The sequence below is a fragment of the Dicentrarchus labrax genome, unplaced genomic scaffold (assembly GCF_905237075.1).
Source record: "Dicentrarchus labrax unplaced genomic scaffold, dlabrax2021, whole genome shotgun sequence".
In the NCBI taxonomy this organism is placed as follows: Eukaryota; Metazoa; Chordata; class Actinopteri; family Moronidae; genus Dicentrarchus; species Dicentrarchus labrax.
Window position 1 is genome coordinate 2,504,133 of NW_026136704.1, and position 17,021 is coordinate 2,521,153.

General features: G+C 40.0%; 1 protein-coding gene and 1 long non-coding RNA gene across 12 annotated transcripts in view; one reads left to right on the top strand and one right to left on the bottom strand.

Annotated features, from left to right (window-relative positions):
* The window catches only part of LOC127362392 (uncharacterized), a 165,000-nt gene that overhangs the window by 95,503 nt on the left and 52,476 nt on the right, over window positions 1-17,021 (top strand). The gene's annotated exons all lie outside the window — the stretch shown is intronic.
* fat3a (FAT atypical cadherin 3a) overlaps window positions 1-17,021 on the bottom strand; it is a 183,347-nt gene that overhangs the window by 71,546 nt on the left and 94,780 nt on the right. For 9 of the 10 annotated variants that reach the window (XM_051397901.1, XM_051397898.1, XM_051397897.1 and 6 more), the window contains exon 3: window positions 9,538-9,861. In XM_051397901.1, coding sequence (XP_051253861.1) covers window positions 9,538-9,861 — 324 coding nt within the window. Of the gene's footprint in view, window positions 1-635; window positions 2,813-9,537; window positions 9,862-17,021 lie in introns of those variants that run through there. The other variant, XM_051397900.1, reaches the window with a different exon arrangement.

Below are 17,021 nucleotides of genomic sequence, written 5' to 3' on the forward strand. Positions count from 1 at the left end.
GACCTCTTTTATGGGCCCAGAACGTTATTGTAGATTTTGTAAATTGATTATTTCGATTTTTTCTTGCCCCCTTGCGCCCGTCGTAGTTGATATTTTTTCTTTTTTCTTCCAAGCAGAACGAAGTACCAGCTCTTTAGTTTTGTATTCCAGGAAATAGACAACCATCGACCTTGAGCTGGAGCCCAGTGGTGGTTGGAGCCAAGAGACTGGTGGTGTGTTGTATACGTGAGGGTAGTGTCAGGGAGGCACAGCTGTGTTTTAATAAACTTTACAAGGAATTCCGGTATATTGTCTTCCTCAGCCCCCTCAGGGATTCCATGGATGTGAATGTTATTTCTTTGTGAACGTGTCTCCAGGTCTGTTAGCTGACCTTGGATGTTCTCTTGAAGCTCCAGGGTACAGGAAAGCACATCATTGGCTTCGGCATTCAGCTCTTAAGATAAGATATACCGGCGGCTGTGGCTCAGAGGAAGAGCGGGTCATTCCCTAATCGGAAGGTTGTGGGTTTGATCCCCGGCTCCTGGTACCACATGACGAAGCACCCTTGAACAAGATACTGAACCCCAAATTGCTCCCGATGCCGTGCATCGGTATGTGAGTGTGTATGAATGTTAGTTTCTGTTCGATGGACTTTGCCGTGAATGTGGCACGTAGTGCAAAAGTGCTTTGAGTGGTCGGAAGACTAGAAAGGCGCTATATAAGTACAGGTCCATTTACCTTTATTAATTAAGAGAAATTCAAGTTACACACAGCAGCATTTGGGAATATAGTGCAAAAAAGAGTACAGTGTACAAGTACAATGTTATCACAGATAAGAATTTTGCAAAGTATAATAGAAATATAAAAATATAAGCAATAAGCAATGTGCAAGTACAATGGTGTGCAATGCAGTGCAATGGTGTGCAATTGAAAATATTTTAAGCAGCTATTAAGATAAATAATAGTTTTATTGAATTTAAAACAGTCTTAGTCAGCGGGGGTGGGAGGTACTGGGTGCTGTGGCAGTTTGATGGCAGATGGTACAAACGAGCCTCCAAACCGCTTTCAGGCTCGGGGCTGGATCAGTCTGTGGCGGAAAGTGCTCCTGAGCTGCCTCAGCTCAGTTTAGAGAGGATGAGAGGGGTTGTCCATGATGGCTTTCAGCTTCCCTCTCATCCTTTTCTCAGTCCCAGCCTCCACACTGTTCAGCTCCATCCCCACCACCGAGCTGGTCTCCTTTCCTGTAGAGGGTCTCAGTGTGGTCCGTCCAGTCTAGTTTGTTGTTGAGTGTCACCCCCAGGAACTTAGGTGTCCACCATCTCTACCCTCTCTCCCTTATTAGCAATTGGGGAAGGGGACCTCTTGCTGCATTGGATATCCACCACCATCTCTTTAGTTTTCCCTTAACTCTCTACTCAGTCTCCTTGTTTAAATGTTGTAGTATTTTGATGGTATTTTATGTTTTTAAACTAATTTATTTCATTTTTACCATTCATTTTAGAGATTCCTTAACATACCACTAAAGGGAGTCCGCATACCACTAGAGGTCCACGTACCTTAATTTTAGAGGCAGTGTAATATGTAATTGCAGAAAACACATGGTGTTACTAGAACTTTTTTTACTGGTCTGTTCTGTCAGTGGTGTTAACATTAAACTTTTTAAACTGAATTGACGGTGCTGACCCTGAGCATCAGACACCAGGTCCAATAATGATACTGAATACTGACACTATATACTGGACTTCCCTAGTCATAAAGCTTAACAATCAGAGCAAAATGCTATTGATTAATGATATACTTCTCTAGTCATAAATGCAAGCTTAACAATCAGCAAAATGCTATTGATTAATGAGAACACAACTGTTGGGCTTTATGCTACATTAGCCAGGCAGACTGACATGCTAACAAGCCAGGAGCAGCTGACTCCAGTTCCTTTGTCTGTTAGTGCCAATTTAAGCTTTAATAAGGAAGACAATATTATAGCATCAGCTACACAATGCAACACACACACAAACACACACTAAAGTCTGTCTCTTTGTAAGTATCCAGCTATTATGTCAAAATCACAGATGACAATACACACAAAACCCACAACAGAATATTAACACCCAATGACACCTTGAGACAGAAATGCACATTATTACAATAACAAACAAACTCAAAAGATACACTAAGACAACATTTGAGTATACAAAAGTTTGTTCCTCTCACCACACACACACACACACACACACACACACACACACACACACACTATCTGTTGTTAAATGCCCCCCGACAGGAACCATAATAAATTAACAACAAAGACCAATATAACCAATATAAAAATACACACAAAAGCATTACATGTTGCATCTTTGCACATTATGAGTGTGTGAGTTATAAATAGATGTAGTAAGGTTATGCCAGCAGTACTGTCTGTATTGGTATTTAACCTGGAGTCCTGATCAACTCTAATTGCGGTTATTTGAGAAGCAAGCCATCAATCACAAACCAGAGATATAAGCAACATTACAGTGAAGAGATCCTAGCGCAAAACAATATTCTCTTACCATACAATGTCTTGTCCAATATGTCCATGTGGGCCCCAAATAGGATAGATAGATATGTCCAAGTTGGTTGCTCATGCAACTTATTTTTCTTCCATCATAATCAAAAATCCAGGAAGAACCATGCCAATAATTATAGTACCCTATTACCCCACTAGAACACTGTGATTCAAGAATGCAGGGCTACTGTACTTGTGGTCCATATAGTCTCCAAAAGTATAACAGGAGCCAGAGCCTTCAACGACCAAACTCCTCTCCTGTAGAACCAGCCTCCAGTTTCAGTTCTGGGGACAGACACACGCTCCACATTTAAGAGTAGGCTTAAGATGTTCTTCTTTGATAAAGTTTATAGTAAGGGCTGGCTCAGATGAGGCCTAGACTTCCAGGGGATCTCCCATGATCCATCTGTACATGTTCATGTCCCATTAATGCACTGACTAACTTAACTTCCCCCAGAGTTCTGCGCTTTTTAGTCTTGCATGTTCACATGGATCATGGATCATGGCGGCTGTGGTGCAGAGGCAGAGCGGGTCGTCCCCTAATTGCTATGCGTCCTTGTTTCTCTATCTTGTCCATCTGTCTTTCTCTCTCCACTCATTCTAACTGGTTGAGGTAGATGACCACCCACCTAGAGCCGGGGTCTGCTCGAGATTTCTCCCTGTTAAAAGGGAGTTTTTCCTTTCCGCTGTTGCTAAGTGCTTGCTCATGGTGGGAATTGTTTGGTCTCTGTAAATAATTTAAGAAGTACAGTCTAGACCTGCTTTATTTGAAAAGTGTGTTATAACTTCTGTTATGATTTGGCACTATATAAATAAATTGAAAATAATAAGCCCCCCTGTAAGTGGACCATGCGGCCAGGAGACTGCTTACAAGGACCCAACTTGTATCTCACCATGAGATTACTAACCCATATGGACTGACAAATTTGGGACTTTATATTTTTTATTGCCCCTCTGTGGGTTACCCAAATGGGGCTCTAATGCCAGCCAACTACAGACAGGTGACACATTTAAGGAAAATAAATGAGTAGACTGCAGAGGCTTTCACACAGGTGCACTGCATGGTACAATTAAGAAATTTATATCCAGTCATGCACTCTGGCATGTTTTAAAAATGCTGAGTAGGCCCAGATGGTTCTGATTTTGTATTAAGATCATAAGAAAAGTATGTGACTCTGAAGGACGGTTCATTGTTGGAGCATGGGTGGCAGCAGCTTCTGTCACAAACACTATTCAACTGGCTATTGTTTCAGGAACAGTGAGTAAACTGACATCTGCATTTAGATCTATTTAGAGAGCCAGAGTCTGCAGAGAAATGATCAGAGTTGGCACCACAGAAGTCACACACTGCCGACTGTGGTTCAGCTGTCAAACATGATGTGAAACCCTCTTTTAATCTTCTAATAATTAGTAATTAAAACCAAAATTATCAGACAAATTCAAATTCAATAATGAGGCTGCTATGTAAAGTCTGCTTTATTCAGTGCACTTAATGGGATCTTAGTGCCAACAAGTTGCATACAGGAGTATGGAGTGAGCAGCCTGATTATGCTGTTGTTTTACCGAGCAATCCTAGTGAGCATCATTAGATATGGAATTACGGTATGGTTTGGCAACTTAACAGTGAAGCTGAAAAGCAGGCTTGTCAGCATGCACAAAATAGCTCAGAGGATAATAGGGAATAAAGAACATGAGCCCATACAGAGCCTGTACGAGACTCGTACATAAAAAGACTCTGTGTGCCAGAGTGCAAATCAAGACCTTATGCTGTTGGTTCGATCCCTGGCTCCTGGTGCCACATGTCGAAGTATCCTTGAGCAAGATACTGAACCCCGAATTGCCCCCGCTGCCGTGCATCGGTGTGTGAATGTGTATGAATGAGTTAGTTTCTGTTTGATAGGCTTTGCCATCACTGAGTGAATGTGTGTGAAAGGGTGAATGTGCCATGTAGTGTAAAAGCGCTTTGAGTGGTTGGAAGACTAGAAAGGCGCTATACAAGTACAGGTCCATTTACCATTTACCATTTAAAGCTATCGTTCTTTCCACCCTCTATCAAGCTGCTAATAGTAAGTAATAGTAAGAGTAAAAAGTATAGTTAAATGTCTCTTTCATGTTTTAAGATGTTTCATGAGGATTTTGTGTTTTTATGTGAAGCAACAAATTGTAGCATTGTGCCCAAGACAAACGTCCCCTTTGGGATAATAAAGTTTACTCTACTCTACTCTGCACAAAAGGTGGAAGGGGGTGTTGTTGGGGGGATGTTAGATAGGGGTCCAACCAGTGCCTGAATTGGACCACAAAAAGTGCCTGTACCCTAATACAACATAACCCTGATCCTACACACAACATAACCGTAATTGTTGTAGCCTTTTTTTATCCTTGACACAGTTACACACACACATTTAACAGTACCAACATTGCTGTACACAGGATTTTAGAATCCTGCGTACAGACTGAAAGAAACGAGTAGACCAGGAACCTTTAAAATGAATTAGTTGACTTGATACATTAACAATCTCTCTTTTGCCCCTTTTGGCTGGCCATTGCCTATTTTGTCTATAGAACATAAAAAGTGTATGATGATTACCGAAACAAGAGGTAGCAATGTCAATAAGATTGATGTAATTATATTTTATAAGACAAGAGAACAATGTAACCTTAAGAAAAAAAATGGACACCAAGACAATTGGGGGCCTCTACTCAGTGTATTTTTAAAGAAAAACAGATGTATTACAAATTGTAATCCTGCTAATATTCCCCATTTTACCAAATTAGGGAAGCGAGGGACTTGTGATCTGTGTGTCAGTCTCCTGGCTGGTCAGGTTCTTGGTAACAGCACATCTGCATTGATGACAAATAACCTTGTTCTATTACTGCCAAATGCTGGTACACATTTACAACAGGAGTGGTTTTCTTATTTAGCAGGATGCAAAATGAACCTTTTCAAGTGTGAAGACAACCTTTTACATACTATAATTGATCGCACTATAAAATGCCTACCATAAGATGTGAACTTAAAATCCTGTGTGGATACCACTATTTAAACTTTTATTTAAAGCCAATTTTCAAATATATGACTTGCCAGGTAATGTCTTTTTTTGCCATTATAATTTATGATTTCAGGCAAGGCGACACTGGAGATAAGTCAATGGCATAAAGCAACATGGGGTGATGCATCCATGCGTGTGTCTAGCCACCAACGGTGTGGAAGTTATACATAGCAAATGATATATGGCTGTTTTGATGTGTGTCGTTCAGTGTGTTTTAGTCTTAAGATTAGCAGTGAGTCTATCAGTAAATGTACAGTTTTAGCTGCAGTGTGTCAGTAAATAAAGGCTGCAACCCCTGAACCCCAGTTGGCAACTCCTGCTTGCCAAATGCTGAGTAAAGTAAATGAGGATCATCCTGAAGTAAGCAACAACTTCGGCCTTGGAGCTGGAAGTACGAACGGTTAACAGCATGTTAAGTGAAATTTGTCAAAAAATGTTGTCCTAACAATTTGTCTTAAATAAATAGCCTTTTAACAGGCAGTTTTTCCTTGCCCTTGTCGTCAAGTGCTTGCTCATGGTGGTACTGTTGGGTCTCTGTAAATAATGTTATAAAGAGTTCGGTCTAGACCTGCTCTATTTGAAAAGTGTCCTGAGATAACTTCTGTTATGAATTGGCGCTATACAAATAAAATTGAATTGAATTGAAAAACTCTCTCAAAACTGAGTAAAATTTCACAGCTACAGCCTGTCAACTACTGCTCTATAACAATATAACATCCAAATCAACTGTACTGTGATGCTCAAGCACTGAGGGTCACTATGATATGATGACCACAGAAAGAGAAGTGAGATTAGAATTAGAGAAGTGATTTCAGATTTGCGAATGAGATAATCAGGCAGATGGACAGAGGACATCAACCTACTGAAAACATGTAAATCATAGAGGAGGAGAGCTACAGGCTTATAGATGATCTGCAGTGCCTCATAAATGTTTCATAATGCCAAAATCAAATATTCAACATTTGGCATCAAGACAGAGAGAGACAGACTAAAAAAACAGCTATCAAGAGAAAACAGGACAGTTGGAGAGAAAACATGATGACAAAAAAACAAAGCAGAAGAACCTGTTTAGTAAAGGAAGAAACAGAGGGAAAGGAGTAGTTGCTTGAGGGTGGGATATCAAATTCAAAGCAAATGGATCTTGACTAAAGAAAAGATAAATATAGCAGCAGCCAATTATATCTCCTCCTCTCTCCACCTCAAGCCTTATTTACAGAACAAACTGTGTGTGAAGCTGCACGCAAAGGGGATGTGTTTGTTCATGTTCTAGACAATGTTGCAGCTGATGTTGTTGTTTCTCCTAGCATCCGTCTTCTCCTCCTTTTTTCACTCCTTCTGCTTCATCCTATACAGATGCTATTATTCTAACATTTCCCTCAATACTGATCAAATACCTCCAATTAGATGTGCTGTATGTATCATAGTGTTTAGGACTGTCCCCTACAAGTCAACTAGTCACTTTTTATTAGTTGGATAGTTACAGAAAATAAACCCATGGAGAAGGACTTTCAGACGGCACCCAGGCGCTTCTGGAAAACTGTCCGACACCTCAGGGTGTGTAGGGGCTGTCTTGGTTAATACGCCTTTTCAACATTGCGTGGAAGTCAGGGACAGCGCCGAAGGAGTGGCGGACTGGGGTGGTGGTTCCCCTATTTAAAAGGGGGGACCAGAGGGTGTGTGCAAACTACAGAGGCATCACACTACTCAGCCCCGCTGGGAAAGTTTCCTCTAAGGTGCTGAAAAGGAGGGTCTGGTGCGGGTTCCATCCTGGTCATGGAACAACAGACCAACTCTTCACTCTTGCAGGTGTCCCGGAAGGGGCCTGGGAATATGCCCATCCGGTGTACATGTGCTTTGTGGATTTGGAGAAGGCATATGACTGGGTTCCCCAGGATATCCTGTGGGAAGTGCTGCGGGAGTCACTTCTCAGGGCCATCCAAGCCCTGTATTTCCAAAGTCAGAGTTGTGTCCGGATTCTTGGTCGTAAGTCAGACTTGTTTCCAGTGGGTGTTGGCCTCTGCCAGGGCTGCGCTTTGTCACCAATCCTGTTTGTGACTTTCATGGACAGGATATCAAGGCGTAGTCGTGGGGGAAGGGGTTGCAGTTTGGTGGGCTGAGGATTGCATTGTTGCTTTTTGTGGATGATGTGGTCCTGATGGCATCATCGGCCTGTGACCTTCAGCACTCACTGGATCGGTTCGCCGCTGAGTGTCAAGCAGCTGGAATGAGGATCAGCACCTCTAAATCGCAGGCCATGGTTCTCAGCAGGAAACCGGTGGATTGTCTACTCCAGGAAGGGAGTGAGTCCTTACCCCAAGTGAATGAGTTCAAGTACCACAGGGTTTTGTTCACGGGTGAGGGTAGAACTGAGCAGGAGATTGGCTGGAGAATCGGGGCAGCAGGGGCAGTATTGCGGTCCCTTTATCGAACAGTTGTCACCAAAAGAGAGTTGAGCTGAAAGGCGAAGCTCTTGATTTACCGGACGATCTTTGTTCCTACCCTCACCTATGGTCATGAGAGATGGGTCATGACCGAAAGAACGAGATTGCGGGTACAAGCGGCCGAAATGGGTTTCCTCAGGAGGGTGGCCGGCATCTCCCTTAGGAATAGGGTGAGAAGCTCGGACATCCGCGAGGGACTCGGATTAGAGCTGCTTCTTCTTTGTGTTGAAAGGAGCCAGCTGACATGGTTCGGGCATCTGGTGAGGAAGCCTCCACTGTTGAACTATCAGTGGCATAGATAAGACGGGCCCAAACTATTATACGGCAACCTGAGCATATCTACGGACTTTATGGCTGACTAGCGTTACACTAGTAACTAACCCTCACATACAGCCAGAGGTACAGAAGTATTCAGGTCCATTACTTAAGCAAACGTACCCTCAATGTGAAAATACTCCACTACAAGTGAAAGTTCTGCATTCTAATTTTATTAAGGTAAGAGTATGTAGGTATTATAGAAACATTTACTTAAAGCATTACATGGAAAGATTGTTTTGGATTTACATTACTGCTGCATTAATGTGTATGTTGCATTTTACTGCTGTCAATGTTTAAGGTTCGGATCATTTTAACTATTTCATATGCTGTTGGGTAGTTTAATCAGGACCTCTATGAGGGGTTGTCAAAGCTTCATGGGGGCTCATGAGGCCTTCTTGATTTTAAGTGATGAAAGAAAACATTTTGTTAATTTCTGTGAGAAAAACTAAATTAAATTGTTGCGCTTTCACTCTTAGCCTTGTCCTGAATTAGGAAATGATTAGTAGAATACATACATTACATTATTGGAATGGCCCAAATCAAGGAGAAGGAACAATGTATTTGTCAAGAAAGAACCAATTAATTATGTATGATTGTTAAAAATAAAGAAAAGGAAAACTCATCTCTGTTCATGACTCAATGGAAATAACCTGCTCAAAATTCAACTTGTTTTACACAAACTTCATGCAGTTACTGTATTCAATATTTGGGTTTATTGCACAGTTTATCAGTTGTTCTGTACTGTTATTGTTATGCAATGAATATAATATGAAATATCCATAAAACATGTCACTTACTAGGGTCCTCCGTTTACTAAATGATAGAAAAGGGGCTCCCTTACAGAAAAAGGTTGGGAAACACTGGTTCTAATCTAAAGCAATGCATCATATTCTATAAGATAATCATATGGCTGCACTATTTGAGAACGTATACTATGTTATTTTAGATAAAATGTGTATATTGAGATATAAATTGTATATTGCATATATCTAATTGTTTTTACATAGGTTTACATTTAGGTCACCAAAAATGTACTTCGGCCACCAGATGCTGGGGTTTGGTGACGCGTAGACGCATAGCTTTAAAATATTAGCGTCTAACCCTGCCACATGTAGACTTTCAGTATGCATTCTGCTCAACCTGAGATACAGCAGAGTCCTTTTCACTCACACACAGACACATAAAAACCATCATTACTCACCACTGCGGGTGTTGATAGTGAAGAAGTTCTGTGGGTTTCCACTGATGATGCGGTGGCTGAGCCTGTCAACAGTGCCAGGAGGTGTGGCATCAGGGTCCTGAGCCTGGATCTGGATTACAGAAACATCCCGTGGAGAGTTCTCGGGGACTGATGGCCGGTACAGCACCTCTGAGGTCAGAGGGGCGTTGTCATTAACATCCTCCACCTGGATAAACACCTCGATAGTGGCGAACTGGGGAACCACGCCGTGGTCGCTGGCATATACTGTTAGCCAGTAGGAGTCCTTGGTCTCACGGTCCAACATATCGGTGGTGTAGATCACCCCTGGTGGAGGAATAGACAAAGAGAGACATTTTTTTAGTTTATTTACTTCAAATTTCTTATTATCAAGACATAGCTTTAATGGAGGAAATAACTGTGATTCTATACAAAGTGATGTCAAGACTGCTTTTGCTGCTGCAGCACAGTCAATTACTTCTATTTTTAGACAGTATAGAGGAAGACTTCACTGTGCCACCTCCTTCTAATGCCAGAAGTCACAACACAACAAGGAGTGAAATATCCTGAGGATGTTACAGAACAAACAAAGCATCAACACTACACACTACAATAGTATATAGCATAGTATAGTATAGTATGTAGTATAGTAGTATAGCCACAGTTTTTACTTTTAGCAGAGTGCTCTTTAATATGTTCAAAAGCTGCATGTTTTGACAAGAGAAGGTATGTCCTCGTAAATCCACAGAACACACTGTTAATGAATTCTATGGTGACTATTTCTTTAGTAGAAAGTAGTTCTGATAAGCAAAGTCTGACTCTACCCACAGTAACCAGAGAAGTCTTTTTGTCAGTGCTGTTAACATAAATATCTGTTCTTTTCCAACTATTACAGAACCTGGAAATATAAAACCAAAACTATCAGCATAGATACACACACCAGAAGGGAGTGAGACTTTTCATGTTTTTTAAATGTTTTTATTTGGATGGTTGTTTGGTTATTTTCTTAATTATTTTATATGTTATTCTAGAAATGTAATTATATATTTTGTATGTGTGTACCATGAATCAAGCTTTTGTTGCATAATGATAAACACATTTCCTTATCTTTAAACCTTATGCTTTCTTGTTTACATCTCTGCATTTTCACATGCTACCCTTCTTTCTCCATCTGTGGCACTAACAAGGGGCACACTGTGTCACTGAATAAGCTAACGAGATGTGCCATGGGTCAAACCAGCCTGACACATGAGTAGTAAACCGTTTAGTTCCCATATACTTTTGTGAGCCTCACTGGAGAGGAGAAGGTGAGGATTAGCAGCCAGGAGGAGCTGATTAAGTGCTGAGAATAACATTTATGTGTACATACATATACACATATAAACATAAATGTATAACTATATACATATATACGTACATATACATATATATATACACACAGTGCTGTGAAAAAGTATTTTCCCCCTTTCTGGACTCTTCTTTGTTGTTGCAGTTGTTTTAATTCAGCCACATTGGAGGGTTTTCGAGCATGAACAGCCTGTTTAAGGTCATGCCACAGCATCTCAATCAGATTTAAGTCCGGACTTTGACTAGGCCACTCCAAAATCTTCATTTAGTTTTTTTTAAGCCATTCAGAGGCGGACCTGCTGGTGTGTTTCGGATCATTGTCCTGCTGCATAACCCAAGTGTGCTTGAACTTGAGGTCATAAACTGATGGTTGGACATTCTCCTTCAGGATTTTCTGGTAGAGAGCAGAATTCATGGTTCCATTAATTACAGCAAGTACTCCGGGTCCTGAAGCAGCAAAGAAGCCCAAGACCATCACACTACCACCACCATGTTTGACTGTTGGTATGATGTTCTTTTTATTAAATGCTGCGTTAGTTTTACACCAGATGTAACATACACCTTCCAAAAAGTTCAACTTTTGTCTCATCAGTCCAGAATATTTTCCCAAAAGTCTTCGGGATCATCAAGGTGTTTTTGTGAGACAAGTCTTTGTGTTCTTTTTGGTCGGTAGTGGCTTTAGCCTTGGAACTTGAGTGATTTCTTGATTCAGCATGTCTGGCAGTAATAAGGCCTGGCTGTGGCTAGTGAAATTGAACTCAGCTTTCCCAAACATTTGGTTAATCACAGTTAATTCATGATTTAACAAGGGGGGCAATTACTTTTTAAAATTGGTTTGACGATCTGAAGCATTTAGTGACAAATATGCAAACAAATAAGAAATAAGCAAATACTTTTTCACAGCACTGTACATATAAATACATATATATATGTCACCTCTTCGCCGCTTTTCCTTCCTTGGACTACTTTTGATAGGTACTGACCACTGCAGACCGGCAACACCCCACAAGAGCTGCAGTTTTGGAGATGTTCTGACCCAGTTGTCTAGCCATCACAATTTGTCACAGTCACTCAAATCCTTAGACTGCCCATTTTTCCTGCTTTTAACACATTAACTTTGACAGAGATGGGGGTGCTGGAAAAAAGTCTATACAATGACATCAACTAAACACTAAATGCATGGCATCTATGGTTTTTGCATTAATTTGAATGGCCAGGATAATTTATACCTATCAAATAGTTATTAACTATTATTAATAACTAATTATTATTTACACAAATTTTAGAACTTTTTGGCAGATAAAACAGATAAATAAAACAGACAAATAAAACAAGGCAAACCCCTTTTCGTGCTATAAATACCAGTGCTATATATATAAATCCCAGTAAAAAAACAAAAAGTAAGTTTTAACATTTTTCTGCTTTTTCTTGGCCTTTTCATGCCTTTATTTTGATAGAGAAAGCTGAAGATCAACAGGAAAGGGGGGTAGAGAGAGAGGGGATGACATGCAGCAAAGGGCTGCAGGTCGAATTCGAACCCAGGCCACTGTAGTAACTCCGTATATGGGTCGCCAGCTCTACCAACTGAGCTAACTGGGCGCTTTTTGTTGTAAAGTATGTACACTCTGATCTAGGCCCCATGCTGTTTTATTATTCCTAGTGGCAAAAGACAATTCTAGGTTTTACTTACCGTAAAACCATGGTTACATAATGTATATGTCACTGTAATTTAAAGTTATAGTAATTTGAAAAGACAGCTCTTGGCACTTACAACTGGACTTATTATGATAAACAATTGAAAGACATGTTTGAAACACATCTGATGTAGACAGGGGTTTAAGCCGTGAGTTTGGCGTTGGTCGTTACCATGATTTTGTGTTTTGGCCAATGGAGATAATGTACTGTGATGTTAGCTGCACTTATTGGCTGTGCATTATCAACTCATCCATAGCAGGAAACAATGGTGGCTTGTCTGGTCACACATGTTCTTGTATTACAGATAAAGTATACTAAAATATGTTTTTGAAATGATTTTAGGTGAGAAGTAGGAAATGCAGTGACAGAATCTTGATTCATGTTTGATCAGCACTGCCTAGTTTGACAGTTTGATCTGAGTTTGGTGCATTGCCACTCCCTAAAGCATACATAGTTTCATTGTCTATTTTACTCTTAATGAGACTCTAATTTACAAAATGAACATTGTGTTGCTTATAAATCAAGTGATAAGTAATTTCTCTATAATACTGTCCATTATATACTGTATACCGTCTACGGTCAAAACAGGCAAGTCCCAAGTCCTAAACTTTGACTTTCAAGTCCTAAACAATTTATAATTCACTCGTCATCAAATGTAATAAGTAGACATGCTTTAATGTTAAAAAACAATCTCATACTGTATACTGCTGTATCTTTTTTAGTTTTTGTACGGAAACAGAATTATGTTTGGTGTCATTTTTCATGAATGAAGGAAATGAAGGGAAATTATTTGATTTGTGGTACATTTTTTTTAAATAACATTAATCTTTGGCCTTTAGGAGAAGGTATCAAGTATCAAGTCAAAAGGCTTAAGTCAAGTTATTGGTGTTAAAGTCTAAGCCTTTTTTGATTTTGTCAAGTAGAGTGTAATGTCATCAAATTTGTGCTTGCTGCCCCTAAATATTTAATATTTTACTTAATCCTGAAAAATGCATCATATCTTACAAGATGATCATTTGTCTTGTTTGTTAAGTTTAACTAGTTACTACAGCTGTCATGTCAACGTAGTAAGTGAATTTAGAACCAAAAAGACTAACTGAAAGGTATACACTTGATTTCACTAACGCAGACTAGCTGAACTGTAGAGAGCATTTTTATAGAGAACACTGTGAGAAGACTATGGATTTTGTCCTCCGTCACTTGCATTCAACTTGTCTTAGGAAGAGATTTCCTCACGAATAGTATTGAATTATATGATATATACACATTACACATACTGAGCTTGGAGCCATCAATCTTGACCTTGAGAACCAATATATATCTTGACTCAAATTTGACTTACTTAGCTATTCCAGAAGCTTTTGGCTTTATCCCACACCCTTCTTATAATTGCAGTGCAATATACACATTGGGTTATAAGATGTATAACAGATCAGTCAATCCACAGAAAATTAATCGGCAAGTGTCTTCATTTAAGTCATTTTATTTTAAGTCATTTTTCAAACAAAAATGTCAAAAACTCACTAGCTCCATTTTCAGGAGCTGCTTATCTTTGGCTTATGTGATGTAAAACTAAACACTTTGGACATTTCAAACAAACAAATTTCAAGACATCACCTTTGACTTTAGGAAACTGTGATGAGTATTTTTCCTATTTTTTAAAATCTTTGATATTTTATCGTATCGTATGTATTATAATACACGTAAATACTTGGTAGACGGCTCCTGCTTATAGTTGGGGTCTGTCCGAGGTTTCCGCCGTCGCCAAATACTTGCTCATGGTGGGAACTGTTAAGTCTCTCTAAATTTTATAAGGAGTATGGTCTAGACCTGCTGTTTACATTGGCATGAGTGACAAACTGTCTAAAAGCACATTTGCAATTGTTTTTGCATACAAAAACATGTGGCAAATGGTTTAAATAATCAACTGTGCACATATTGAAGCTCCTGCTCTCAGTACCCCCCCCCCACAGACACACATACACACACAGGCAAACAGTGCGTCATCATGGTTTTTGTCCTGTGGGACCATTTAATGTTCAAGGTTAACTGTAATTAATTCAGAGTTGCCCTATGCTGTGCTCTCTCTGCCTTACTGTTCATTCATCTCTGCCTCCCTCTGGCCCCTTGGCTGAACTACAATTAATAGCCATGCACCATGCTACAACAACGCTTTTAATAGCCTAAGCTCCTGCTTACAAGCCTGCTTTCCAATTAGGAGTGTGGAATTAACTACAAATGTCACAGGAGTGCTAGGAATAAAACACATCGGAGAGCAGGGAGCGACATCGACTGCTATACCGTCCAATCAGCTTCCTCACAGCACAGAGCAGAAACAAAGCAGAGATGCTGCAATGCTGCAGCAAACTGAAAGCTGAATGATAGAGAATGTATATATAGTGAGTATGAGAGCTATGAGGCATCTGATTCATATCCAGTCCACACACGGACAGTCAGACCAGGCTGCACTGCCTTTAAACAAGAATTTATTTTATGTGAATATTTGACTTTGTGTTCTATTTATATGCACACCACAATCACAGTGACTTACAGTCACTGGATCTCTGTTGCAGATATCAATGCCATTTAAGAATAAATAATCACCACAACCATGAAACGTATTCAAACATATAGTCATAAATGTGCACAAAAAATATTAGGCTGATTGGTCCAGTAGTATGCCAGATTACCTGCGGACAGATACACACATCCATGACTTTCTAAAAAGAGCTCAGCCTTCGGTCCTGACTTTAGCTGCAGTAAGGTGTGAGGCTCTTGAGCCTGACTGGCCTGAGGGCTGCTGGATAGCTGGGGAAAGCCAGACAAAGTGAGTCTCAGGCTTAATTGGGAATTAGGAGAAGATTAATTAAGGCAGTGATTAGCATTTGCACTAATCCAAGGGAGCGGAGGTCCTTTTGTAATTCACTAGGGAGGCACTCACTGTCTTTTATTGCTGCATACTCCAAAGTCTGCATGCCTTCTAAAGCTGGAGGCAAATGCATTCCATTTGTAATACTGCTTCATGTACACACCGAGTGTGTGTGTGAGTGTGTGTGTGTCTGTGCATTAGGAATGCATACACCATTAGAATCATCTCAGTAACCAGCCTTTAATTAAATTTAAAATGAGTGCTGTGTGGTGCGTACCAGCCAACCTCATTGACTGGAAGTGTCTCATCTGTTCTTCTGTTTCACTGTTCCTTTAAAGCTGTGCATGTTTTAACGTATATGATTGTCTCTAACACTTCTGTTACATCAGGTCTAAAATCACCCACTATAGTAATGCAGTATAACAACAGCATAAAGCAGATATCAAATTAACTTTCCGTCTTTTCCCCATTTCCCTGTTTACAGATTGAGACTTACATCATGCCAGTACACACAAATATATATATATTCTTTAAGGGAACGCCTTTTCTAACATTGAGTTTGTGTAAAACCAGGGATTTGGATGATTTTTTCTTGTGATTTTTAGGACCTTTTATACAATTCTCTGTCCATATTATGTATTTTTTTATGTTTAACAATCATACATACTGAATAGGCTTCTTTTTTGACAAATTCAGTCTTTTTTCTCATTGTACGGGCGACTGTGTCTCAGAGGCAGAGCGGGTCGTTTCTTAATCGGAAGGTTGTGGGTTCGATCCCTGGCTCCTGGCGCCACATGTCGAAGTATCCTTGAGGAAGATACTGAACCCCAAATTGCTCCCGATGCCGTGCATTGTTGTGTGAATGTGTATGAACGTTAGTTTTTTATTCGATGGGCTTTGCCATCACTGAGTGAATGTGTGTGAAAGGGTGAATGTCTCACGTAGTGTAAAAGCACTTTGAGTGGTCGGAAGACTAGAAAGGCGCTATACACGTACAGGTCCATTTACCATCCATTTACCATTGTTCTATTAGCTCCTTGGTTGTTTTAACTGTGTACTTTTCTAATGCAGGACAAGGCTGTTTAGCAGTCAATATACTTTTTATAAATTTTAAAATAACAATTTTATGTAATACTGTGTATAAGTTTTCTTGCATCCCTTAAAATCAAGTTATTACTAGTCTAAAACACGATTACCGACTGTGAAATGTTTGGTACTGATGAACTGGATCAACCGCCCAGAAGATTATTAGTTCACCACCAACCCATTCATGTTTCTAATACATTTTCCCCACTCAGCGACACACCCGCTGAGGAACCAACTCTGATAATTGGCAGCTCCATAGTCAGAAACATGAATTTAGCGAAGCCAGCGGCCATAGTTAAATGCATCCCTGGGGCCAGAGTGGGCGACATTGAATCATATTTAAAACTGCTGGCTAAAGATAATCGTAAATACAGTAAGATTGGTATCCACGTCGGCGGTAATGACACCCGTTTACGTCAATCGGAGGTCACTAAGATTAATGTGGAGTCGGTGTGTAATTATGCTAAAACAATGTCAGACTCCGTAGTTT